The sequence below is a fragment of the Oryctolagus cuniculus genome, chromosome 10 (genome assembly GCF_964237555.1).
Source record: "Oryctolagus cuniculus chromosome 10, mOryCun1.1, whole genome shotgun sequence".
Classification (NCBI taxonomy): Eukaryota; Metazoa; Chordata; class Mammalia; order Lagomorpha; family Leporidae; genus Oryctolagus; species Oryctolagus cuniculus.
In genome coordinates this window covers 46284287-46312107 of record NC_091441.1, presented here as the reverse complement: position 1 = coordinate 46312107, position 27821 = coordinate 46284287, and the positions used below count along the sequence as shown (strand labels likewise).

The following is a 27821-nucleotide window of genomic DNA, read 5'->3' as shown; positions in this document are numbered from 1 at the left end:
GGATACCTGTGTCCTATATCAGGGTGCCTGGGTCTGATGCCCAGCTCTGGTGCCTGATTCCAGCTTCCTACCGAAGCAGACGCTGAGAGGCAGTGGTAATGGTTCATGCAATCAGGTACCTGTCACCAGGTGGAAGGCCAGGATTGAGTTCCCAGCTTCAGCCTTTGCAGGCATTTGGGAAAGTAAAGCAACAAATGGGAGGTGTCCCTCTTTTTCTATGTCTCTGCCTCTTAAGTAAATAAAATAAATTTTTAGTAAATTGGCTGCTATTCTTTTAAAGAAATAAGTTTATTTTGGTGCAAAAAATTAAATTCATACATAATTTTTCATTGTACACATTTTCCTTCAACTTTTTGAAGACCACTCTTATGCACGGATTTCAAAGCTTTTGGACCAAAATAAATTGATTTTTTAATTCCATTTTCCACATACTTTTTAGCACACACTCAAACAAATGAGGCGATGGGCCTTCAGGTGGTCTCTTCTTGGTTATTGCAGAACCTTTTAAATCCACTCGCTACAGTCTGGATATAGTTTGAGTGTCTGCCTCAAAGTTCCATGTATTGGGAGCATGGGTCCCACAATGGCAGTGTTGCAGTGGAACCTGTAAGAGGTGGGCCCTAGTGGACAAGGGTTTGGTCATTGGGGGTGCCAGCTTCAGAAGGGGTTCCTGTAGTCTTTAGGGGACCTGGTTAGTTCCCATGAAAACAGGCTGTTAAAAAAAGAGCAAGCCTGACTCCTGACTCTCACTTGCTTCCCATCTGCCCGTATGGCTGCGCTGTTCCTCTCACATGTGCTCCTGGTTTGATGCCACTTGCCATGGTTTAATGTGGCCAAAATGCTCTCATAGAGGCTGAGCTGATGGCATAGCACAATCTTAGATTTATAGCGTCTAAAACTGAGAAAAGTAAATTTTTCATTGTAGGGTTAGGGTTAGGGTTAGGGTTAGGGTTAGGGTTAGGGTTAGGGTTGTTTGAAGAAAAGTAGTTTACTTTTCTTCAAACAAGAAAGGCAGCTTCAAAGCATTTCTGAAAAATGAAATAAAAGATAATGTAAATTTTCCATAAGCTTTTAAAATTTTTTCATTTATTTATTGCGAGAGAGAGAGAGAGTGTGTGTGTGTGTGTGTGTGTGTGTGTGAAAACACTCTCCTATCACTGGTTCACTCCCCACATGCCCACAATAGCTGGGACTGAGCTGGGGTCAAATTAGGAGCTGGAAAACCATTCTAGGTCTCCCATTTAGGTTATCACCACTGTGCTATCACCAGTATCTACATTATCAGGAAGCTGAAGTCACAAGCCAGAGCCAGGAGCCAAACCCAGATTCTCTAACATGGGACCCAGGCATCTTAACAACCTCACAAAAGCTAGCCTAAACACCTGCCTCCCATAAACTTTTTAAAGTTCTCTTATACATTACCCAGCCTCAGATATGATTTGTAAAGCAAAAGAAACCAAGCTTATTCTCTGCTCATGATAATAACCTTCACATTCAAATTCTAAGTACCACTGAAATCAGAAATCACAAATAGGAAAAGCTGGAGAAATATACCCAATTTAGTACCTGTATCTATTGCTTGCTATTACTTTAAAAACAACAACAACTCACCCTTTGAATGACATGCAGGAGGACAGAATATCTTATATTTTAGAAGAAATCAACTACTCATATTACAAAGGGTGAAAACTTACATAAATTATCTCCATCAGACATAGCAATGGAGAAGAATGCTGTTTTCTCCTTGTGAAACAATGTCACATGGGGATCTCAACTTCTTTCAGTAATTTTTTAGGCAAATATTAAATTATTTGAATTCAGAGTTACCCAAAATAAGGCAAAAAAAAGCATTTTTTCAGCTGACTAAACATTGGTAAACTTTCCCTATGAGACATATAGGTGTGATACACTACTGTAGGTTGCCTCTGAGCCTGCTTGGAAGTAGTCACAGAAATAAAACCACAGTGAGAGACACTGGCTTCTCCTTGACCCCTTAGGCATTTCTTAAGCTCTGATCTACCCACTGCATGAACTCATTAAAGCATTCCTTGGGGCTTCTCCCTTTGCTATGGTTCTATGGTGATTCCCACTGCAACCAAAGGTCTTCCACTGTTAGTTTTGGTTGATGCTCTCAGAGCAGAGTACTGAAAATGCTGAAGCTTTTACAAATTGTCGATCATCATTTCAAATTTCCCTTTTGAATCAGGCACTGAAACTAACTATTAATTCAGGAGCCATGACAAACCAGCTCATATATAGAAGGAGGATTTCAATCATATTTTCTTAAGGCCGAAAGTCTATTGATTTTAGACACTTTATCTTCCCTCCCCGTGTTTCTATGATTCAAAGCTTAAGTTGTATTGTACCTCACATTTCTGTAAACTGCAAACCATCCTCACAGATGTTTGTGGCACATCTGTGTGGGTGGAAAGATGTGCCAAGTTTTTAGCCCAGGAATATCCAACTCACTACCATACTCAGGGTCATGCTGAGCTTCTTTATTCCAGGAATTGGCTTGTATAAGGTATAAACAAGGCCATGATGGGGAGGCATTTGACCAAAGTGGGTAAAACAATGTTTGGGATACCTGCAACCCACACCAGAGTCCCTGGGTTTAAGTCTCAGCTCCACTCCAAATTCCAGCTTATTATTAATACAGGCCCCTGGAGGCAGCAAGCAATGTCTCAAGTTTTTGGGTCTCTGCTCAAATGGGAGACTTGGATTGAGTTCCTGGATCCCAGCTTCAGTCGGGCCTCAATCCACCCATTGTGGGATTTTGGAAAATGAACCAGTGAATGGAAGTTTCTCTCTCCTGCTCCCCAATTAATTAATTGCTTTATTAAAAAAGAAAACAAGGGGCTGGTGCTGTGGTGTAGTGGATAAAGCCACCTCCTGCATGGATGGCATCCTATATGGGTGCCCATTCAAGTCTCTGCTGCTCCACTCCTGATCCAGCTCTCTCCTATGACCTGGGAAGGCAGTAGAAGATGACTCAAGTCCTTGGGACTCTGCACTTTCATAGAAGATTCTGAAGAAGCTCCTGACTCCTGGCTTGAGATCAGCTCAGCTCTGGCCATTCCTGCCATTTGGGGAGTGAACCAGAAGATGGAAGACTCTCTCTCCCTCTCTCTCTCTCTCTCTCTGCCTCTGCCTCTCTATAATTCTGCCTTTCAAATAAGTAAATAACTTTTTTTGACAGGCAGAGTTAGACAGTGAAAGAGAGACAGAGAAAAAGGTCTTCCCTCCAATGGCTCACCCCCCCAAATGGCTGCCACAGCCGGCACACTGAGCCGATCAGAAGCCAGGAGCCAGGTGCCTCCCCCCAGCCCCCATGCAGGCACAGGGTCCAAGCACCTGGGCCATCCTCCACTGCACTCCCAGGCCACAGCAGAGAACTAGACCGGAAGAAGAGCAACCGGGACCGAATCCAGTGCCCCAACCAGGACTAGAACCTGGGGTGCCAGCGCTGCAGGCAGAGGATTAACCAAGTGACCATTAAAAAATTTAAAAAGGTCCTAATAAGGGTATAGTCATGAAAAACCCTTAGAAAGTTGGGTTAGAGAGAACCACCTCACACCACTCTGTCTTTTAAAAACCATCAAATAAGCAGTACCCATTCACACTTCCCACACATGGAGACGCAAGGGAAATTTTCTGCTGTGTACCAAAAGCTTGATACTACCACTATTGATAGATCCATCTCATGAGGAAAAACATTTAATGCAAGTCTGACCTAAATATAAAAGAAAAATTTTCTACAGGGGCAAGCATTTGATGCAATGGTTGAGACACCACTCGAGATGCCCACATCTCACATTGAATTGTCTGGGTTCAAGTTCTGGCTCTGCTCCTGACTTCAGCTTCCTGATAATGTGCACCCTGGGAGATAGTGGAGAGAGCTGAGTACTTGGATCCCTGCCACACATGTGGGAGACCCAGCTGTTGCAGGCCTTTGGAGAGTGAATGAGCAGATAGTAGGTCTCTCTCTCTCTCCCTCTCTCTCTCTCTTCTGCCTTTCAAATAAATATTTAAAAAACAATTTTTAAATTTATTTGAAAGTCAGATTTCCAAAGTCCACCATGTTTCCGAATTATAGTGAAGGGACAGTAAAGACCAAGTTGTTCTCCCCCTGAGATTCTCCAATCAACGTATGTTAGCAGTTACAAGACACTGAACTGCACTTTCTTTTCATGTTTATTGATGTTGAGGCCAGCCTGCAGTTTTTTTCAGAAGACTCTGTACCCTGTTCCAGACACAGATTAACAAAGGGAAAGAAAGAAAGAAATGAAAAAAAAGAGGGAGGGGGAATGATATTCAGACATATCTGAATGCCCTGGTCTTTTCCCCTTACTTTCTCAGAGCACCAACTCCAGGTTCTCCTTAACAAATATGTTCAGTAGCTTCAAAGTGTTCCTCTCCCATGTGGTGTACTTCTTGTCAGTGGAAATTCAATGAGGAGTAAGAAAAGTGAATTGAGATTACTTTTTAAACAAGTGCATAAACACTGTACCCAGTAAGTTCAATTGCATAATCAGGATAAAAGCTATCAAAATATGGAAGCAAACATGCAGATATTTGTTAAATCAGATTTCTTTATATTAACTGGATTATTTCAGAACATCTTTAAAGTTGAGAGTGTGGTGCAACCACAGAGCTTCTCAAAGAGGAAAGCAGGAACCACCTGGATTAAAACCTAAGAATGTCATCGCTCTGTCTTTCTCCCTGTACCATACTTCAGATCTGGGCCTTTTCACAGTTGCCTCTACTACAAATGCCACTTCTCGAAGCTGTTCTGTAGTGGACATGTGTGTGTGTGTGTTGTCAGTATATGTAATTTTGCTTTTACAATGTTGGCAGCAAGAAGGAGCCTTCTAATTTTATTCAGCATGATGATAGGCCCTAACATTTTAATTATTTTTCATGTTGTGAGTAATTTATTATTCATTGGGTATCTTCCCTATAAATCTTGTCCTTGCTCTGTAAGATTTTTCTTTGGTGTCCAACAAAGGGTTTCATTGCAATAAGAATCAAGGTGTGTCTAATTTCTTACCCAGAGCCCAAACAATGCCAGCCTTCCAGACCAGCCCAGGAGTTTGGGGTGGGGAAATAGAGTCATCATAGGCTATCTTCATCCCTCTGCTCAGAGAGGACCAGAGTTATCACCCATGCCCTCCTAAAAGGGTGCCTCAAAGCACATCCTGCTGCAGAGGCAGATTCAAACCCCAGAAGCTAGGACTACAACTGACTCTCGCTGGGATCCTATGCAAGAGGACTTGAAGGAATGGACTACCTCCTTTTCAGAAACATTGGCCTTTTGATCATTCTAATGGTAAGTAGAACTGAAACACTTGGGAAAGACACGCAGCCTTGGGATCTTGTCTCTTCTGTCGAGTATTGGCCTTACTACTTGGAGTTGGTTCCATTTGTAATCCCCTTCCTGAAGTGAAGGTTGTGGGAGTCCAGCCTCCATTGATTTCAGAGGACTCTCGTGCCATGTAGGAGTAGAATGAGAATCTGGTGGAATTAGATTTAAATGGTCTCAGAGACACAATGAAACTCAGTCTATGTGCCAAGATGATTCTAAATTTAAACTGGAAGTAGAATGCTGTTTCTTTTTTCTCTTGGTTATACTTATGTCAGAGAGTTTGCTGTAAAAATTCCCAGTACAAATGAGTTCGAAATTTGAAGGGGAGGGGAATTGATCGAGCCCATTTCTTTTAAACAGTGATTTCCCTGTGAGATTTTTTCCAAGGGGAAGATGATAGTTACCTCAAGATTAAATTACAACTAATTGTGAGAATTAAGTCATATGAGAATTTTTTTTCTGATCAGAAATAGCTAAAAAAATTTTGAAGAAAACCAAGTCATCTAGATAAAGCTGTTCTGAAATTATTTAAACATGCCTACAGTCCAGGAAACACTTAAGTGGTCTACTTTTTTAAAGTAAACTTGATATTTTGGTTATAGTACTTCCCTACAAACCTTGGTTACCCTGAGTGTGAAGTGCTTTCCAGACAGGTTCCATGAAAGAGATTAGGTGGCTTCTAGTTCTAGGTCCTTAGAGAAAGAAAGATCAAGCTGGTCTATGCTTCAGTATGGTCACTTAGAAAAACCTGGGGCGAGAGTCTGGCCTAGTGATTAAGACGCCCACGTTCCACACTGGAGTACTCGGGCTTGGGTCTTGGCTTTGCCTCCTGACTCCAGCTTTCCATCAACGAAGACCTTGTGAGGCAGCAAAAACTGGCTCAAGTAATGGGTCTCTGCTGCTCACGTGAGACCTGGATTGAGTTCTCAGTCCCAGTTCCAGTATAGCCTTTGCTACTGCAGTCCTTTGGGGAGTGAACCGGCAGATGGGAGTACTCTCTCATGCTTTCTCTCCCTTAAATTAAAAAAAAAAAAAAAATAGAAAAGTTTATTTAAAGAATCAATTAAGAAAAAATAAAAAATAGAATCAATTAAGATAGTTTATATTTCATTAGATTTAAGTCTACTTGTGATCATGATAGAACAATTCCATCAGAGCAACTGAGAAAAAATAAAGAAAAGGTAAGAGGAGGGTATTATTAGGAAACTGTACATTTTTGAAAGCATATAAACGCAAGTACCCTATAGTTGACTGCACCTCACTATGGAGGAGTGCCCACAGTGTGCTAGGACACAAGCGTGGAAAATCATTCCCGTCCTGTTCTGAGGCAAGCACATTATCCTGGACTCATCTGCACATCAGTGCCAGAGACAGAGGGCAGCCAGCGCTGGGAGGGATTGGAGCGCATTGTTGTCCAGTGGGCACAACAAGTGCCTTTCTTCTGCGGTCCGTGTTTCCAGAAGTAGTGCAGGAGCTCAGCACTGCCAAAGGGCACCACCCCAAGCCTGAAAGGGAACCTGAGAACAGTGTAGAACATCCCATCCCCTGTGCTTAGGAGGCAGATAATTAAACAGGACCATTTTGGAAAAAATATTTTAAAACCCCAAAATACCAGGTAAAAGTACAAAAACCCTATTACGATAATCATTTATTTACTAAATAAAATAAATTCTATTACAGGAAGAGAGAAGACTCCTCCTCAGGCTTTAGTAGAATTAGCAAATGATCGGTATGTAGCATGGTTACACGGCTGGGAAGAGCCTTCACGCTTTCACTCTGATGAACGTTGTGGTTTCTGCTAAGAAAACTGCACGTGTCAAGATTTCAGAAGCAGCTTCTAAGCACTAGATTCTGCCTCCTGTTGCTTTCTGTACAGGCAGGTTTTATGATAATATTATTTAATTGAAGAGTTCATTCTTCTCCTTGATCTTGAAAGAGTATTGTATTTTAGTTTCTCAGGCTCTGTTTTTGGCTGCATTGATTGATTCTCCTCCGTGACCTTAGTAGTTCTGATACTTATTTCTTTCCTACTTCTCACCGGTACTATTAGAGTAGTTGTGTTTGACATTTCTTAGTTGCTTTGATAAACTTAAGTTCTTATGCATTTCTAAAATATCCCTTAAGACATCAGTTAATAATATCTGGAAGTGGGAAATAGATTATTTCTGGATTGAAGCAAATATAAGTTCTAGGAGAATGAATATAATATTTTAGATATTATAGGAAAATACGCATAGGCGTGCCTACTTGTCTTTAATTTCCTGAACTCTGCCCCTTTTTCATTAACTAAATCAAAGACTCTCTGGGGCATCATTGCAGCCTGTACTAATGAGGGTGTGGCGTCCTCTCAGAGACTTAGGGTACTTTGTGTCGGCTGTGTCTTAACCACAGAGAGTGCTTTGAACAAAGCTTTGACTGACTTAGCCAATAAAAGGTATGCAAAACCCTAGGTTCCAGTAGGGTGTTTCATTTTATCACACGAATCTTTGGCATTTTCTTCCTAAGGATGTTCATCATGTTCTGCTATAAAATGGAGGTAGATGGTAAGGTACAGTCAATACTTAAGTGAGACTTAGATGTCCAAGTTTTGAGTCACAGCTCCCTTTCAACGCATCTGTGTAACTCTGGCAACAGCACCCAACTGCTCTGGACTTTATTATAACCCATGGGAGATTGTGTAGTTAGATTTGATGTCACTATGATTTTTTCCACTGTAGAAATTCTATAATTCCATATTTATCTCTACTGAATAATTACACAGTAGAAGTTCATGCTTGGATCATGAATATTGTTTTCATAATTTGGCTGGATAATAATTATTTATGTATTGTTATGGATTTATGAATTTTAGTAGGAAGGAATTATTTACAAAAGAATAGTTATTAGCTGAATAAGGCCTGTATTTTATTCAGTTGATAAGATCATAAAAACAAGCATTTAACAGATAATTTTTGTCCACAGATGGTGACCTTTTATGCTACATAGAAGTAAACATTTCATTTAATTATTCCGAATCTTGGAAAGTAAAGAACATAGCTGGTTGACTACGCAGGTTTTTTTATCATGTTAAGTTGAAGGAAGGCATCAAATTTAAAAATATATTTAGAATGAACCCAGCCACTTAACAATTCAGCTCTCAGACAAAACTATTCTAACACATGGAACAGAAATTTGTTTTTATTTTCAAGTAAATTTTCAGAAATGAAATGATGGAGAGCAAGAGTAACTTACCTTATTTGCTTTTTAACAGACTACCTAGTAGTGTTAAGTGATTGGTTTCAGTACTGCTTATTATAGAAAGTAGCAATGTCCTCATCACCCTAAATATTACATGGAAACAAATCTCACCTCATTGTTTTTTATTGACATAATTGACTAAGGAATTACTATACATATTTTAAGAGAAGTGAAAAAATTTATATTTTTGCTTTCAAATTCCTGCAGAGCCCATAGTGGGAATTTTACCCAGGAAAAGTTTTCTATTCCAAAAGATATCAGCTATCAGTACCATGCCATAATCTATAACTTTATTATAGTGTTCTCAATAATAGCTACCCATAGAATTGTAGGAGAAAAATCTTGCCCTGGAAGTATTTTATAATTCTTGAGATTTGTGATGTTTTTCTTTTTTGTGATGTTTTTCCTTTTTTTTTTTTTTTAATAAAAGGCACTTATCTTTCTTAGAACTTCTGGACCCTGAATACCTAGTCCAATATCTCTTTTCTCATTTTAAGTATCTGGGGTCAAGTTCCTTCCAGAGCAATGAAACCGTTGTTTGAGCAGCACTGATGTTTCCCTTCCTTTCCCAGTGGGAAATTCCTCATTGATGGACAGCGTCTGGGATGACAGGGTGTGTGACAAGGGTGACTAGAGTGAAACCCTCACATATTGTATGGGAAATGCTTGCCCTTCCTTTCCACAGAGAAAATTACACACCTTACAAACTGAAATGCCATTACTTGATATACCCTCAATTATAAACAAAAGTGGTATAATTAGGCTTGAACCTGGCATGTCTACTAGACCCTGGGTTGGATGGCAACTGCTTTACTCAATCATCTTGTAAGTATTATTCAGGAGAGAACTACTTATTAATAGTTGGTCCTAGGTATGCAAATGACTTCAAAACTGACTTCAAAAAGATAAGTCATAGAGATAAAAACAGCCTTCTTTAGTAGTTACTCCTTTAAAGACACTTGGCTTGTGAGAGAATAATGTGTTCTAATACTGCAGGAAGCACAAGTGATGACTTAGGTTACTAAAAATATCATATTCTTCCCAGGAGGGAAAAAAAGGCCCAGAAAAATTTCTGTCATCCACTGGAGGTTAGATTTCCCTTGGGATATAGACATCGTAACTGGCCAGACAGAAAACATTGCCTGTCATATATTTTGTCAATTAAAAATTTTCAGTGAATGAAAGGTAATTTCTAAGTTACCTTTCATTAAGTCACTTGACCTTATTTCCCAGCTACATGGTTGATGGCCTTCAGCATTAGCTTGACTGTTTCAAAGAGAGAAAATGAGGAGTTGGCTCTGGGTTAGGCCTGTCATTGTGCTGCCATTTCATCACCGTACACTAACAAAATATTTCATACTTAACAGAGTTATTTCAGCATATTATAAAAATCCTAAAAGGTAAATAGAAATAAAAATAATTTTAGAAATTAAAAATGTCCAGGGGAGAAATGAATCAGCCTATAATTGGGTAGTCAGGATTCAAATCCAATACAAGATCAAAATTCTTTCAACTTAGTCAGAATTGACTCCCTTTCCCATTTCAAACAACTCCTATCCTAACCATGCTTCAGTTACAATGTCTATTACATTCCAATGTCTTTCTCATTTACCTGCTTGCTTCCTCTATTAATAGGTGATCCCTTCCAGGCAGAAACTCAGTGTGTGTAGTTAACATAAACACAAAAGGGGGCTTCAGAAAGTTCATGGAGAAATGGAATTAAAACACAATGCCAGTATCAATGAAATATCCTGCTCAGGTTACTTCCATTGATTTAAGTTATTATTAGGACATCCAAGGAAAAGAGAAGACAGGAAACTCTCCCATCAGTCAGGCCTACAGAGACTGTAACACAGAACACCACACACCCCTCCAGGTTATTATTGCCCCCTCCATAGCAGGTGTCTCCAACTCACTTTCATAGAGCTTCATCATTGTGGCAACAGAGTCAGTCACTTTCATGCTGTGTGTGTGGGGGGGGAGGGGGGGGTGTCTCCTAGCCAGGCTGTCAGGTCAGGTCATATCAGAGAATGATGCCTGGCCTGCACATGCTCAAAAAGGTGACGTGCATAGGCCAAAGAATCTCTACAATTATCTGGGTGCATACAATGATTCTTCACAATTTAATTGAGGTTCAGCCAGTGATGATACTTTGTGTACTGTAGGAAGATGGTGTCATTTCATGCTTCTTCCAAAACACCCATGCACAGGTGTTTCCTAAAACTGAGGGATCCTGAAAGAGCTCGTGATTTCCTGGAGTCTGAGAGTTATCCCAGGCGAGTACCTTCAGGGAGACCTGGCCGTAGAGAGTTGGGCTTGGCTACGGTTGTTAGGAGAGCCCACTGAACAGGGACCAGAACCACCAGAAGTGCACCAGAGAGGCCTATACTAGACACAACATAAATCCTGCCAGATGAGACCATGGTATTTGGCATTGCGACAGCTCTGGCCTAAAATATAAAAATGTCAGGGACAGAGAAAAGATGAGAAGGTGCCTAGGGCTACCTTGGATCCATGCTATCTTTAGTTGGGTTGAGCTCTTTGGAGAAAACAAAAGTAAGTAAAATGAACTCAGAACACTTTCTTTATCCCTTTAAGTTAAAAAGAAATCTGGTTAATGGGGCTAATTTCAAGTATTTACAAATGATTAACTAGATTTATGAATGCCACCCCAACACCCCATAAAGCAGAGAAAGAAACTCTTCTTTCACTCTTCTGTTCTCTTTACAAATCTGTTGAGCGCTTGCCGTGCCCATCCCCTTCACATGGGATTCTGTACAGATCAGAGCTAAATGCACACAGATGCTGGGGGATTTGTCCACAGTCACACTGCTGGTAAACAACCAAGCTAAGATACACTCAGGTCTTCCGCTTCCAAGTCTGGAAGTCTGGAGAAGCTGTCTCTAAATCACACTGTTTTATTATGAAGCCAAATTATAACATCCACTACAGAATATGAGTTATTTGACATTAAAATGTACACTGACTTAAGACACTTGATACTAGCATAATTGTTACAACAACAATTATCTTCAAATGGGAGCACATGCTTCACAGAAATAAATGAGCACTCTAAGGGGTACAATGTACAGATTATCTTAAAGAAATCATTTTCCAGGTTATCTACCTCCAATATATAAAACAAGGGGCCTTCAAAAAAGTTTGTGGAAAGTGGAATCAAACTGTGTCTTTGTGATACATTTTTTAAGTTTCCTGGGGTGTATGTGTGTGTGTGTGTGTGTGTGTATACTTTCTTTCCTTTAATCCACCTACTTAAATATGCACTTGAACTTGAGGGATCAAACTGGTTAACCATCCAAGGCAGTAAATGAAGGGGTGATTCAAAGTATTGATGACAGTATTGACTCTGAAACTCTTAATGAATCTTTCTACAAGTTATGTGGGTTTTCAATTATTTGTTCTCAACAAAATTAAAGGAAGTAATACAGTTATCCCAAAAAAAATCTTTCAAATAATTTTTAATGATAGGTTGCTCTGTAGATTTGGGTCATAAATATCAGAATAAGTTGAAAACATTTAATGACTCTGCTAAAAAAAAACATTGTCCAATATAATCTACCTATTAACATGAAGAATTTTCCTTTATATTTAAATTGAAAGGCAAAACCAAACAAAATAGACTTGATGTTAAAATGTAATTATGATAATATGTAATATTCATTCATGAACTGATTTTTTAAATTTCTTTTTTTTTTAATTTTTTTTTATTTTTGACAGTCAGAATGGACAGTGAGAGAGAGAGAGAGACAGAAAGGTCTTCCTTTTGCTGTTGGTTCACCCTCCAATGGCCGCTGCGGCCGGCATGCTGCAGCCGGTGCATCGCACTGATCTGAAGCCAGGAGCCAGGTACTTATCCTGGTCTCCCGTGGGGTGCAGGGCCCAAGCACTTGGGCCATCCTCCACTGCACTCCCTGGCCACAGCAGAGAGCTGGCCTGGAAGAGGGGCAACCGGGACAGAATCTGGCGCCCCGACTGGGACTAGAACCCGGTGTGCCGGCACCGCTAGGTGGAGGATTAGCCTATTGAGCCGTGGCGATGGACAATTTTTTAAATTTCATTCATCTCTTTGCATTTCAGATAATTTTTCTTTCTATATTTAATTATATTGCACCAAAATCTACACATTTGTAGGTTGTTTGCTCAATTGTGCTGATCATTATACTAACAAAGCTAATCTAACTCTGAAGAAATTTTTTAACACTTAGAATGTTATAATTATTGAAATTCCAATAAAATAAAATTTTACATCATACACATATTTTTGTTACCGAGAAGTATGATAGACTGACCAATATATGCCTTAAAATATATTGAAATACAATTGAAGCTAAAAAATGTAATTGTATCATTTTTTAAAAAATTTTATGGTTATACAAGCAAAAACTTTTTAACACAACTGAAAGATAACATTAGGAGATACCAGTACAAATACCAATATTTACCTGGAGCCAGGTGCCACAATTGTATGATACCAAAATGAAAGTAAAATCACAACAATTTGATCAAGTATCAGGTGACTCAAAAGAAGCTTTAGGGGCTACTGTGTGACCGACCCCTGCCACCTATATGGGAGACCCACTTGGAGTTCCAGGCTCTTGGGGTCTTCCTGCCTCAGTCCCAGCCCTTGCATTCATTTAGAGAGTGAACCAGCGGATGGAAAATCTCTCTCTTGCTCTCTCACTCTCTTGCTCTCTTGCTCTTGCTCTCTCTCTCTCTCTCTCTCTCCCCCACCACTTCTGTAACTCTGCCTTTCAAATAAATAAATAAAGTCTTTTTTTAAAAGAAGCTTTAGATGTCAATAAAATAAAATAATCAGAACTCTCAGTTGCTATTTCAACAGCATAGACACAATATTAACCTGGCAAGTCTTGTAAGCTGGCAGAAAGCAGAACGAGAATGCATCCCATTAAAACTGAAAATTACCCACCACATCTCTGATGGGATTATGAGCAGAACCCCAGCTAGGACTCATTCTCACTGCTTTCAAGTTAGAATTAGGTTATTGGGTTGATTACAGCTCTGAGATTCAGAGGTGTGGCTTATCCTCCCTGTGCTGGTTCGGGTAAGCAACCTGAGGAAGCTACTGCTTTTAGGTCTCCTCCTTTATTTGAAAGAGTCGCAGAGAGAGAGAGAGAGGGAGAGACAGAGAGAGTTCTTTCATCTGCTGGTTCATTCCCCAAGTGGACCACAATAATAAGGGCTGGGCCCAGATGAAGCCAGGAGCCTGGAACTCCATCTGGGTCTCCCAGGTGGGTGCAGGGTCCCAAGCACTTGGGTCATTTTCTGCTGCTTTCCCAGGCACATTAGCAGGGAGCTGGACTGATTGGTAGTGAAGCAACTGGGACAAGAACAGGCACCTACATGGGATGCTGGTGTCCCAGGCAGCAACTTAACCCCCTGCACCACAACACAGGCCCCGTTCCTACTCCCTCTTAATCTATTAACCACTCCTTGGTTTCCCTCCTCTTCGCCCCTCCTTCTGTCTTCTCCTCCCTCTATCACTCTTTCTTCAGAAAACCCTTTCCTTATGCTGTGGATTCAATGTTTGGTCGTGATTTCCCTGCCACAGAAAATATGTCTCCATCTAATTAACCCCATTGAAGTGTGCCATACCTTTCTTGTTTCTTTTAGCACTTAATTTAAAAAATGCAATTGTTTGTTATTTCTACTTCCTGCATAAGTCATTAACAATGACTACCTGCTTTAAGGTTCTATAACCTTCCCAGTTCTCATTCTCCTTGACCACACATAATCCATTAGCTATTCCTTCCTTGTCTAACTTCATAGCACTGCTCTCCCTTCTGCCTCCTTTGTGAAAACTTCCTCCACCTCCTTATCACTTCTCCTTTCTAAGATCTGCTTCCTTTCCAACCCCCACCATACTGCTCCTCGGTCTCACACCAACAGAATCTGCCCTGCAGTCACAGGTCCCTCCACCTGAGGGGCCCTCTCTATTCTCTGCATCTGTCAGAGCCCGCTGCTTTTAGGTCTCCTCTTTCTGCTCCTGCACAGATCTAAGCATTTCGTACAGGATTCTGTCCTGTGCTTACTTCATTTGTCTTCTTAAATAGTGTCATTTATAATTCTCATTTCCTCCAGCTTCAACTAATGTGACTATCTTGAAAAAATATTCAATTGCAAACAGAAGTACATTGGAAACAAATAAATCAAACTTAAGTCATCATTCCCCTACAGTGATATACTCCTGCTGAAGTTTCTGCTTCTTTGAATAGCTCTTCCACTCTCCCAGAAAGCCAAGTTCAAATCACCAGAATTGTTTCAGCATCAGTTCTTTGGTAACCTCTCTCCTCCAGCACCACGTTAGCACACATGTTTGTGTTCTGATTCACCTTGCCTAAGTAATGGCTAATCACTAAGTGTTTCAGCTTCAAGTGCCTCCCTATGTAATCGTCCCTTCATATCAATGGCATGTCTTCAAGTCTGAGTTTTCATCACTCCCAGTCTCTACCCCATAAGACCCAAACTCCTGAGCCAGATCTATAAAGTACTCACCATCTGCCCCCAGAATGGGCATGCCAAACCTCCTCTACCTTCCGGCTATGATAGTACTTGCCATTTCTGCATCATCCTTTAAAACTTCCTGCCTTTCTGCCCTTTCTTCTCTATGGATTCCTCTACAACTTCCTCCTGTAGAGCCTTTTCAAATTTCTCTTCTCTTAGGAGGCCTTCCCCAAACCCACTTTGATAACTTGGGATGTCTGCTCCACCCTCCCACTGGGCTCGTAAGTCCCTCAGTCATAGCACAAATCCTGACCTGGCTTGCTCCAGAGTTATATCCATGTGACTTGAAAATTAAAAAGAATTTGGAGGGCAAAGGTCTGTCTTACTCATTTTTAGTTACCCCCGTTTATTCCATATTATTAACTAAATAAATACTGAAAAAATTATGTAAGAAAGGTATCATGTTAAGGTTTTAATAACACTGCTTCCTTTGATTATGAGAATTTATACTAATGTTGTGTTTTCCATAACAGGTAGTCCTGGAATTAAACAGTGAATTTATTGTTGAGGTAATGTACAACAAGAATATTTCTCTATTTAAATTTAATAGACAAATGGATTTTATAGTAAATCAAATATCAAAGTTCATAATATTTCAAATTGTAATCATCCAAATGAAAGAGGAAGAATTTTGTCAAAAAGAAATAACAAGGGTAAAAGTCTCTGTTTCCAAATTGCTGTGCTTTTAAGGTGGGGTGTAGGACAGCTCAGTATCTTAGTAGCTGCTGCTTATGAAATCAGGCTAATCACTTACTGACAAGTTTCGCAGGTCATAGCAGAGCAGAGGAAGCAAGAAATGGTGCAGAGCAGAAGAGGAGCTTTATAGACACGTCTGCAAGGAAGAGAACTGACAGGGCTGTCAGAGAGAGAAAGATGCAACACAATTTCAAAATGTGATCACAACTAAAGAGATCGGCATTTAGAATAAGACTCCTAATGATGGGGGTTAATTTTATTATAGTATTTAAATTGTCATTATGGTCACCTCAAATCATTAGAGAAAATGAAGTTACTTTTCTAATCTCTGTTAATAAAATAGGAACGATAGGCCACATTTCAGGATGTATCAAAAGAGAAGAAAAAGTAGAATTCATTTGTTCTTGAAAGGATATCCTCCATTCACATGAGAGTTCTTCTCTAAGAGTGGTGATTACATGGAGCATTTACTTAAATAAGAACATTTACTCAATAAGAACATTGAGACTTACAAAAATATATGTGAATGTGTATATGTGTATGCATGTGTACAAACATTATTGTTGCATCAGGTAAAGGAATTAGACATTGAAAATGGCACCACAAAATGGCAAACCGTCAGAAGACAGAAGCGAGAGTGGATCAAGTTTGCTGCCGCCTGCAGAGAGGGAGAGGACAACTCCAAGAGGAACCCGATTGCCAGAGTAAGTGGTGAAACAAGCAGGGGTATCCTGAGCTGATAACAAGTGCTTTGCAGGACAGGAAAACTCTGAAGTACTTCCAGGACTTGCAGCCTTTGCGGCTCCATAGTGACGTAAGAAAATGGGCAATGTGGCCTTTTGTTCTGCTGCTGAGCCTCTGCTGAATTATCATAGGCTGGAGGGTGATGGAGAGCAGAGGCTCCATGGCAAGAGATCCTAGGAAGGAAGACTTGGATCTCCAGCACAACTGGGCTTTGTCCATTTGTGTTCTGTTCTTTATTGCTCCTGTTTGTTATAGCAAATTTATCCACATAGCAATAGTCTAAAGATTAACTTACAGAAAGTCACAAGTTTACATTTGTCTAATTCACTCCAAGAAAGTGAAGATGGTTTCAGAAGTTCCCACCAGATCTCAACATCTAGGAGAGTCTTAAAAGGCCTTCACAAAAATGGCTACCAAAAAGGAGGGCTAGTGAAAGGAAGGATGTGGTATAAACTGATCCATGAAGGAGGGATCCACATCAGCGGATTCAGGAGCTCTTCCTGGGTGTCTTGGCATTGGGTCACCATTGAAATCAACAGTAGCATAATCAGCCAGAACTCCCGCCCCGTGGCTTTGCAGCAAAAATATTGTAGCATCAGCCGTGATGCGACAGCCCTCACCTCATTCAAGAAAAGAGAATCATTCTCTCTCAGAAGTTTTCAGATTTGGGAGAAGTTTTTAAAATTATTTTCATTCAACTCATTGTTTTATGTTATTTCACTTAAATTGCATATTCTTTTCTCCTATATAAAGATCTTTAGAGCCAAGCTAACCAAAGTTGTATTTCCTGCTGCCAGTATTTAATTGTAGATGTTTTAGTAATAAATTAGAGTATTTAACAGATTTTTTTTTCCATCTTTAGGATGTAAATAGCATTTCTTTACATCCAATAGATAAAAAGCTATTAAAACAAAATATATATGGCACAATATTTGCTATAAAATCCACTTGACAGAAGAGAAGTACTATGGACTTAAATTTATGAAACTATTTCCAATTTCTCTAAACATAATATCTCTTATGATTTGATTAATTTATCAACTATTTTGATTAAATCCCAAACTCGAGTCTAGGCCAGGTGTTGTTGATACAAGATATTCTTTTAAAAAAGTAAATATTGTGATTTCAGTAAAATTCTCTATGTGCCAAAAAAATTCAAAGACTTGAGTAATGTATTGTTAATAATAATAAGTCTTGGGGCCGGCGCCGCGGCTCACTAGGCTAATCCTCCACCTTGTGGCGCTGGCACACCGGGTTCTAGTCCCAGTCGGGGCGCCGGATTCTGTCCCGGTTGCCCCTCTTCCAGTCCAGCTCTCTGCTATGGCCCGGGAGTGCAGTGGAGGATGGCACAAGTGCTTGGACCCTGCAACCCATGGGAGACCAGGATAGGTACCTGGCTCCTGCCATCAATCAGCGCGGTGCGCCGGCCTCAACGTTCTGGCCGCAGCGGCCATTGGAGGGTGAACCAACGGCAAAGGAAGACCTTTCTCTCTGTCTCTCTCTCTCACTGTCCACTCTGCCTGTCAAAAAAATAAATAAATAAGAAGAAGAAGTCTTGCATCAATTACATATGTGCCAAATGTACATGGCCTTTAGACTGGAGCTGGATATATATTACCATCACGCAACAAGCCTATGAGATAATGTCAAATCCACTATTAGCTTGGAGAATGTCCATGAATTTTTCCAAAGTCACACAAGACTAAGTCATGGTGCTGAATTTCAATCCAAAGCATTCTGGCTACAAAATCACTTTCTCCTTATTGCACTTTACCTTGAAGGCCGTGATTTGCTCCAGAACAAATCACAGCCCTAGCCATTTTGCTTACAGATCCGATCTGACTGTGAAGCGAACCAGAAGATTACATACCGCATTTCTGGAGCAGGGATTGACCGACCACCTTACGGCGTGTTCACCATTAACCCTCGCACAGGAGAAATTAACATCACTTCAGTGGTGGACAGAGAGATAACCCCACTTTTCCTGGTAAGTCACAGCAGTGTATTTTCATTTACGTGTATTTTTTCTCTTTTTTTTTTAAAAATCATCTCAGGATAGTGGCTTATTTCTATTGTTTATTAGAAAGGCAGAGTAACAGAGCGAGAGCTTCCATCTGTTGGTTCATTCCTCAAATGGCTGCAACAGCCCACGCGGGGCCAGGCTAACGCCAGGAACCAGGACCTCCATCCAGGTTTCTCACACTGAAGACAGAGGCCTAAGTCTTGGGCTGTCTTCTGCTGGCCTTTCCAAAAGTATTAACGGGAAGCTGGATGGAAAGCAAAGTAGCCAGGACTCAAACCAGAGCTCCAATACGGGATGCTGGAGTCGCAAGCAGCAGCTCAACCCTCTGTGCCACAACCCTGGCCCCTGTGGCTTCTTTGTGAGAAAGCACATCTAAAAGAAAGAACGTGGAAGCGTAAGTTTATAGTTCAGGATTCTGTGGTGTGTTGCAGAAGCATGGGATCCAGTGATCTGATTCTGTTTAAATGACTACTCTAATACAGTAAGAGCCCACTGGACTGGCTGTTTCTTTGTATGTTTTCTCATGTATTTTCAAGCATGAGACTCCAATTTCCTTCGGTGGAGAAAGACTTATTTTTTTTCTAACTTCCCACAGATCTATTGCCGAGCTCTAAATTCACGGGGTGAAGATTTGGAAAGGCCTCTGGAGCTTAGAGTCAAAGTGATGGACATAAATGATAACGCTCCAGTTTTTACGCAAAATGTGTACATGGCCAGCATTGAAGAAAACAGTGAAGCCAGTGAGTAGAATGACCTCCTTCACACTGTGTCATGTCTGCTTCTTTGGGTCAAAAGCTCTAGATGGTTGAAATACATGCCATCTCAAAATCAGAAAAAAGTCAAAATTGTATTTTGAATAATCCCTGCCAATTTCTACCTACAACTAAGATAGAATAAAAAGTCATGTCTAAGATGCTAACCATCCTCTTATTTGTGGAAGATTGGTATCCCTGTGATTTAGTGCCTCCCTCAAAGATTGTTAGAGGCCCCTGAGTCACTTAACCCAAACAAGTAAACTGAGGAAGAAACCATCATAAATGCTAAAATGAATAAATAAACATGTGGCTCTGTTCTGATCTAGTCCTCAAAATTCCTGGCTGATTGAGTGGTGGTGCTGCGTCACTGTACCCATCAACTCCGTCCTGGGAGTGACCTCTGACTTCACAAGCTCACCATCAGATTGCTTTACCTTCCTTTGAGTTGCCTCTTCTCCCTGTCCCACTTAGATCCACTCCCCGTTCTAATGCCCTTCTGTCATTCCCGCCTTAGACGAGCGATTCTGAACTTCTGCCCTTCCTCCTCGCGTGCTTCTCCCATGTTGCTCCTTCAGTCTGTCACCACGCCCTTGTCTTCTGCCTCTTTCTTCTTCCATCTGCTTTCACCTTCCCTTTCAAATCTACCCATGTCTACCCATATAGCTCTGAGTACATTTAGGGTAAAATAATAGAAGAGAAATAGATTTCAGAAGAAAATCAGATGAACTTGTTTTTGAGCATAGGAATGGAGGACACAGAGAGCAGGGGAAAGTTGTTGGAGACAAAACAGGAACAGGCTTTGACCCTCACGGATGTCTTCAGGACACCCTAAGGGAAGGAAGAAAAGAGGAAAACCCGCCACCAAGGCCCCTGGTGCTGGGAGCAGCTTTGTCCTCGCCTCCTCGTGTGAAGAAACAGCTGCAGGGCCAGGGCAACTCTTACAAATCATGGATCCCATGTCTTTCTGCTCAAAGACTCTCTGGTTCTCTGGTGTAGGACTTTGTACTCTGAGGCCTGGCTGGGAATCAAAATAACCTCAGGGACCAGGCAGCTCTGGAAAATCTGTCCTGTGGACTTGATGTCGTTAGGGATTGGCCTAGGATGCCTTCTTTGCCCTTATGAATAATTAAGAACTTCTTGTATGTACATGGACAAATATTTCCAAAAACTATATAGTTTTGACTGTTCAGGAAAGTACTGATATCTTGCAATGCACCAAATTGTAATTCTGCTTTCTGGATAAGTGAGAATTAAAAATATAGGTGCTCAACAAACAACTACAACATTGAACATAATTAAGTTATAATCTTTCTTAACTAAGCATTTTAAAATAATTTCACAAGACCATGGCAAAACCAAAACTCACAAAATCGGTTTCTTCAGCTTCAGCTTTCTGGTAGTCCCTTGAACTTCTTTTTCATAAATTAAGACCACTGCATTTTGATACCAATTTTCTAGGTGATCTTTATAAACAATAAGAGATTTTATAGATGTGATACTTCAGTACTTTATAAACAGCAAGAGGTTTTATAAAAGCAAATCACCATTATTTTTGAAATCATGGGTAAAATTGAAAGTTATAATAATATGTTTTCATGGAAAACTCAAACAGGGAGAAATCAGGAGAAAGGCCCACCACTCTTCCTTCTGATATCTAGTAATTTTTTGAATTTATTCTAACAAAATCCCAACCACTCTCCACCTCTGTATTCATTTCCAGATTCACTGGTGGTAAAGTTAAGTGCCACCGATGCAGATGAAGACAATCATCTGAATTCCAAAATTGCCTACAAGATCATCTCTCAAGAGCCTGCAGGTGCACCAATGTTCATTTTGAACAGATACACTGGAGAAGTCCGCACGATGTCCAATTTTCTTGACAGAGAGGTACAGTCTTCTATTAATGAATGATAAGAGACAAAGACTTCAGTTTTCAGAAGACAATGATGAAGGGTCCATGCATGCCTTTACTCCAATGTAAAGGAAGGAAGGAAAAATAGTTGAATCACTTTAAGGGAAACATAAAGCTCAATTACATAAACTTCATCTAATGTGTTCACTTTTTTAATTTTTTAAAGATATATTTATTTATTTGAAAGAATTACACAGAGAGAGAAGGAGAGGCAGAGAGAGAGAGAGAGAGGTCTTCCATCCGCTGGTTCACAAATGGCAGCGATGGCCAGAACTGCACTGATCCAAAGCCAGGAGCCAGGAGCCAGGAGCTTCTTCCAGGTGTCCCATGCTGGCACAGAGGCCCAAGCACTTGGGCCATCCTCTACTGCTTTCCCAGACCATTGCAGAGAGCTGGATCAGCAGTGGAGCAGCTGGGACTTGAACCAGTGCCCATATGGGATGCTGGCACTGCAGGAGGTGGCTTTACCCACTACGCCACAGCACCAGCCCAATGTGTTTACTTTTTAAAAGAGGGAAAAGACAACATTGTAATGTCTTGGACTCTATTCAAGACAAGGCCTAAGTCTTACAATTCTTGTATCTTACTTAAGCAACACAGTATGTACAACCTGCTTGTGAGGGGCTCAGATCGGGATGGAGCTTCGGATGGACTCTCTTCAGAATGTGACTGCAGAATCAAGGTTTTAGATGTCAACGACAATTTCCCTGTCTTGGAGAAGACTTCGGTAAGTCTGTTAGCATCATTTTCCATAACTGTCGGTATTCGGTTTGCTTTCCTGCTGGTTCGTGAACCTCATACTGTTACATGGTATGGATATCCCCAGCTCCATTGTATAAACCTCGGAATTTCTTATGTATATTAATATGTCCTAATAGTGTGTGTTTGACTCACTCTTCCAAGCAAATCTTTGCTGTGAAAACAATGAACTATCTACACCAAATGTTCTACATAGAAGAGTGCAAATGTTAATATAATTTGGAGAATGACAAAACAACATTGCTATGTTTTTAGATGCTTCATGATATGCTGAGTTAATTCTCCCAGAGTCCCAAACACTCCCAACTTCCATCTTAATCTTCAGGCATTAAGAATCTAATCTAAAATAGCAGGGCAAAATCAGGCCAAAATGCCTCCCATTTTGGCAGAAACACATTTGATTAGACCACAACAGTACTCATTTCTTTCCAGGCAGTCTGTGGCTGCTTTAAGCTGCAACAAAAGATGAGAAGTCAAAATACAGACCTTCTGAACCACAATGCCTAATGTGTTTACTCTCTGACCCTTTACAGAAAAAGACAATCTGATCTCTTGTCTAATAGAATGGAGTAAAGTAAAGAGAATCAAAAATAAACAAAAAACAAGTACCAATGTGACCTTAATTTCACTTGCAGCACTGAAAATCAGTTTCCTTATTTTATAATCATTTTATTCTTATATTTTCAATTAGATTGTGACATTTACTAATGCTACAAAAATCACTGACATAGTTTATTGCTTATAGTTTATTATAAATGATGATTATGTGTTAGTAAATATTCTCCTTTTGAAAAGCAATTGATTATAAAATTGATCTATATCATTTCAGTATTCAGCAAGTATTGAAGAAAATTGTTTAACTTCAGAACTGATACGACTGCAAGCAATTGATCTTGATGAAGAAGGCACCGATAATTGGTTGGCAAAATATTCAATTCTCTCTGGAAATGATGGCGAATGGTTTGACATTCAAACAGACCCAAAGACGAATGAAGGCATTTTGAAAGTCGTCAAGGTACAATATGGGTTCTAATATTTTCTTGCAAAGTTTTTTTTTTAACTTTTATTTAATGAATATAAATTTCCAAAGTACGATTTATGGATTACAATGGCTTCCCCCACATACCGTCCCTCCCACCCACTACCCTCCCCTTTCCCACTCCCTCTCCCCTTCCATTCACATCAAGATTCATTTTCGATTGTCTTAATATACAGAAGATCAGCTTAGTATACATTAAGTAAGGATTTCAACAGTTTGCTCTCACACAGAAACATAAAGTGAGAAATAATAGATGATTTTTTTTTAAATGATGATGAAATCAGATCAGACCTATTGTCATGTTTAATCCCAGTGAGAGTCAAGTTGGGAGTTGATAATTTCTTTCTTTCTTTTTTTTTTTTTTTTTACAGAGGATCAGTTTAGTATGCATTAAGTAAAGATTTCAACAGTTTGCACCCCCATAAAAACACAAAGTGAAATATATTGTTTGAGTACTCGTTATAGCATTAAATCTCAATACACAGCACATCAAGGAGAGAGATCCTACATGAGGAGTAAGTGCACAGTGACTCCTGTTGTGTTGACTTTACCAATTGACACTCCTGTCTTGCAAAGTTTTAAGAGACTCTTAGAGACAGAATCAGCTTTTAAAAGAGTACACCATAAATTTGAATATTGCTTATGTTGACAAATACCCTAAGTATGCTACTAAGTCATTCTAAACCTTCCAGCTCTATGACAGCAATGTATTACTAAGAAAAATAAGACTGTTTTGTCCACACAGTCTCCAATATCTAATTAAGAAGATAAAGCAAAAAAAATCAAATCAGATAATTTAGGTGATTTACCAATAACATAAACAGTGGCACAGGCAATATGACATGAAACATAATTCATTGCCAATTGGGCAAAATATGAAATAATTCATGCAATAAGAGAAAGGTAGATCCTTCTGATCCAGAATCATCTGAAAAGCTTTCATGCAGGAAATAAGGTCTAAGAAGAACCTTATATCTGAGTTTGCTAATGTGGGCAATGAAATGAGCAAACACACAGAGGTGAGAAAACGTAAAGCATGTTCAGGCCATGATGAGCAACCGTGGGCGACTGTAGCAGAGTATTTGGGTGGGAAAGCAATGAGAAACAACTATGAAGACATTGTGCTGGAGTTAGTCTGCTGATACCTTGAATTCTGAACTACAGGGTCTGGCCATTTCCTACAGATTAGTTTCTCTTAAATTACTTTATTCCTTTGCTTCATGGCCAATGACAAAATCTAAAAGCTTATAAATTAAAAACAAAATCAAGATGGAACAATTGGTCTAATGGCTAAGATTCTTGCATCCCACATCAGAGTATCTGGATTTGACTCTTGACTCTGGCTCATAACTCGAGCTTTCTGCTAATTCAGATCCTGGGTGGTGCAGTGATGGTACAAATAACTGGGTTCTTGCCATCCATGTCAGAGACCCGGATTGTGTTTTTGGCTCCCAACTCCGGCCTTGACCCAGACGCATCTGTTGCAGCATTTGCAGAATGAGAGCTCACTCACTCTCTCTCCCTCTCTCTGCCTCTCAAATAATTCTTAGAAGCCCATACAAGCCAATAGAATTCAAATGATCATGAATGAAAAAAGGAAAATTATCTTTTTCTCACAGGAATTCATTACTAACATAAACAACACTTATAGCCAGGGAAACAGACACTGTCAAACACATATATATTTAGTATGCAATGTGAATGTAATCAGTTAATTCTGTTACTACTTTTTCCTGTTAAAGTTATTGTGAAATTCTTTCAGGTATTTTATTACTAAAGCATTTACCCTTTACCTGGTGCAAACATGTGATTTATTCATTGAGTATTTCTCCCTTTCTTTTCTCCAATGACTGGAGCAATTTTCAAAGTGTTACTACTTTACCACCAAAGCACAACCATGTACCCTGAAATGGTTTACTAATTTATGAGATCATCACCAAACTTATGGAAACTACATACTTTTTAAGATTATAATTCAAATAAACACACATCTTCACAATTCCGTAAGATACAAAAATCTTAAAGAATCCCCCATAGCTTTTAAGTTTGAGAAACATCGCTTTGGACAAAAGGTCAGCACACCATGGCCCACAGACCAATCTGATCTATTCTTCTGTTTTGCAAATAAAGTTTGCTGGGACATAGCCACATTTATTCATTTACATACTTCCTTTGACTGCTTCCACATTCCAATGACTGAGCTGAATACTTGAAACAGAAACTGTATATGACTACCAAAGCCTAAAATTCTTACTACCTGGCCCTAAACCAAAAAGTTTTTCAACCATCACTTATAGATCAGGAAAAGCTTTTGGGTGCTTTTAAAAGTAACAAAAACACTATGAGCTCAATTCTGGAAAGATTGATATTTTGAAAATAATTATATCAATCAAGTACTGAGGTTCTAAGAATCTGATGTAAGAAAATGACAAAAAAAACTGGAAATGAAGAAATGTCAGAGTCACTGCCAAATACAACATGGATGGGGACAAAAGAACAACAGGTCACCTGTTACCAAGCAAATTCTGAATATTTAGTCAAGTTTCTTTTCCGGGTATTAGAATTTTGTTCAACCCGACATCCTTGTTAAAAATCAAGATCTATACATGTCAGGCAATTCTTAGCTGTGTTCTTACCATCTTAGTCCCTGACTTTGCAAATTATTTTATGATATATAGCTGTTCTTTTCTTCTGATTTGTCTCCCAAACTACTCAATTAATATTAGGGACTTCACAAACCAAATATCTTTCTATTCCTAGCACATGTCCCAGTGTCCAGAAGGTATTAGAGACCCCCAAACCTTTTGTGGGCACTGTTGATGATGACATTAACTTGAAATTAATGGTTTGGATTTCATTCAAATGGTAGTCCCTGAACCTGATTTCACAATTCATAATTTCTACATAGAACGGTAAACATGAAAAAGAAAGTGTACCTCACTGCAGGCAATGTATTATTTGACTTATGCAATGTGTCTTCTGTGATAGATAAAAGGCTTCAAAAGTATACTTACTTCATTTTCCAAAAAAAACTACTGGGCAATCATGAAAAAAAATTACTGCATGAAAAAATTGGCCAAAATGGTATTAGATGCTATGTTGAAAAAAATCTTTACTATTTTCCCTGGTTAATAACTTTACAAGTCTTTTTAGAGAAACAATGCTTTAAAAATACCAAAATGATGTGGAAGACTAGTTAAAATAAAATTAAGAGCCTTAGTGTGTGTGCTATTACATAGCCAAAGTACTTCTATTTTAGAAAGATGGATAATTTTCCTGGAATTTGGCGTTTTCAACAACTGGTGGTTAGCTACATATTTCAAATACATTTGGAATGAATGAGATCACTGAAGTGACGCTCTCCACTTTCATTCAAGTCACCACTTACCCTTGCAGAAACAGATCCCTTAGTAATGGGCTCTTAACTAAGCGTCATATAACCTCTTTTTTAGTCTGAGGATGTTACAAATGATGCAGTTCAACAAAAATGTATTGAGAATTGCTATGTGCTACAGATAAGAAGGTGAATGAGACATGGTCTTAATCCCAAGGAATTTTAAATTTAACAGAAGAAAATCTCTCTGTTGATCACACCCTTGCTGTGGTACTCACGGATAAATGTGCTTGGGAATACTAAGAATCAGTATGAATGCATGTATATAACTACATATTCACATCAACAGGAAGAGGAAAGAAAATGTTACTCAGCTAGAATTCTAACAAAGAAATGTTGGTCCTCTAGTTTAATAATAATTCTAATTAATCCTTATTAAGCAATCACTGAACAAAATATTGTACATATAGAAGCTCTACACATATTATGTCATCTAAGCCTCCCAATTCTGAGGAGAAAATGTAGTGATTCCTTTTTTACAGAAAGAGAAACAAAGAAGAAACCATCTTTGTGGAACTCACCCAGGCGGCAATTGACAAAGACCCAATCAGATCTCTCTGATCTCCAAGCTATATTTAACTGTACCTCCATAGCTCACCATATAATCGGAGACCAGTAGAACAGGTTTTAGGAAAGAACTAGCTCCCTGAGACTTTCCCTCCAAGTCTGTTCACATCTATAAACTCCTTCCCAGATCTGTGTACCCTGCTGGTCTCTTCCAGACACATTTGTAACCTAAAATGCCCCTTCTGGAAACGCAGAATACAAACACCTAGCAGATATCTGACTGTTTCCTTTCCTCTGTCCTCCGCCATTAAAAAAAAAAAAATTAGTCTCGCATATTCCTTTGCACTGGAGACTTCTAATCTTCTCTCTCTTTCATACTTGGTTCTCAAATGAATCAGCACACCCCCCTCTCCAAATCAGCAGTGTCCTGGTAAATTAGACAAAGTACTGGATGTGAGAATCCCACAGCTGAGCTCCTATATTGAAATTTACTGAAGCGAAAACCATAAGCCAGATTGGCTTCTGGAGGGGCCACCTTCACCCTGAGTCTTGCCCCAGATCACTGCAGACCAGGCCCTACCTGCTCTGATGTATACCTGCATAGCCTTCTAAGTCATTATTCTACAACTGTGCCTTACCCTGCAGAGTTTGAGTTTTCCCAGGCTTTCCTTTCACTCTAAGAAGAGGCTCCAAAGGTTTTTACTGCTCTTTGCCAACCCATAATTTTTGGACACAACCAGAAAATCCTTGATAAATGTCTCCCATTTGTAAAGAATGAATGAGCCACTTTCAGATTTTCCTGTTTCTCTTTTGTAATCTCCCCTGCTAAATGAAATTTTCAATCAAT

At 39.6% G+C, this 27821-nt stretch overlaps 1 protein-coding gene across 1 annotated transcript in view; it reads left to right on the top strand.

The window, feature by feature from the left end:
- Nucleotides 1-4993: 4993 nt before the first annotated feature.
- DSG4 (desmoglein 4) overlaps nt 4994-27821 on the top strand; it is a 41932-nt gene continuing 19104 nt past the window's right edge. Inside the window, exons 1-8 of the mRNA XM_002713439.4 lie at nt 4994-5329; nt 15619-15654; nt 16414-16545; nt 18417-18572; nt 19204-19348; nt 21084-21250; nt 21868-22002; nt 22864-23049. Of these exons, the coding sequence (XP_002713485.1) occupies nt 5282-5329; nt 15619-15654; nt 16414-16545; nt 18417-18572; nt 19204-19348; nt 21084-21250; nt 21868-22002; nt 22864-23049 (1005 nt within the window). The 5' untranslated portion in view covers nt 4994-5281. The remainder of the gene's footprint in view (nt 5330-15618; nt 15655-16413; nt 16546-18416; nt 18573-19203; nt 19349-21083; nt 21251-21867; nt 22003-22863; nt 23050-27821) is intronic.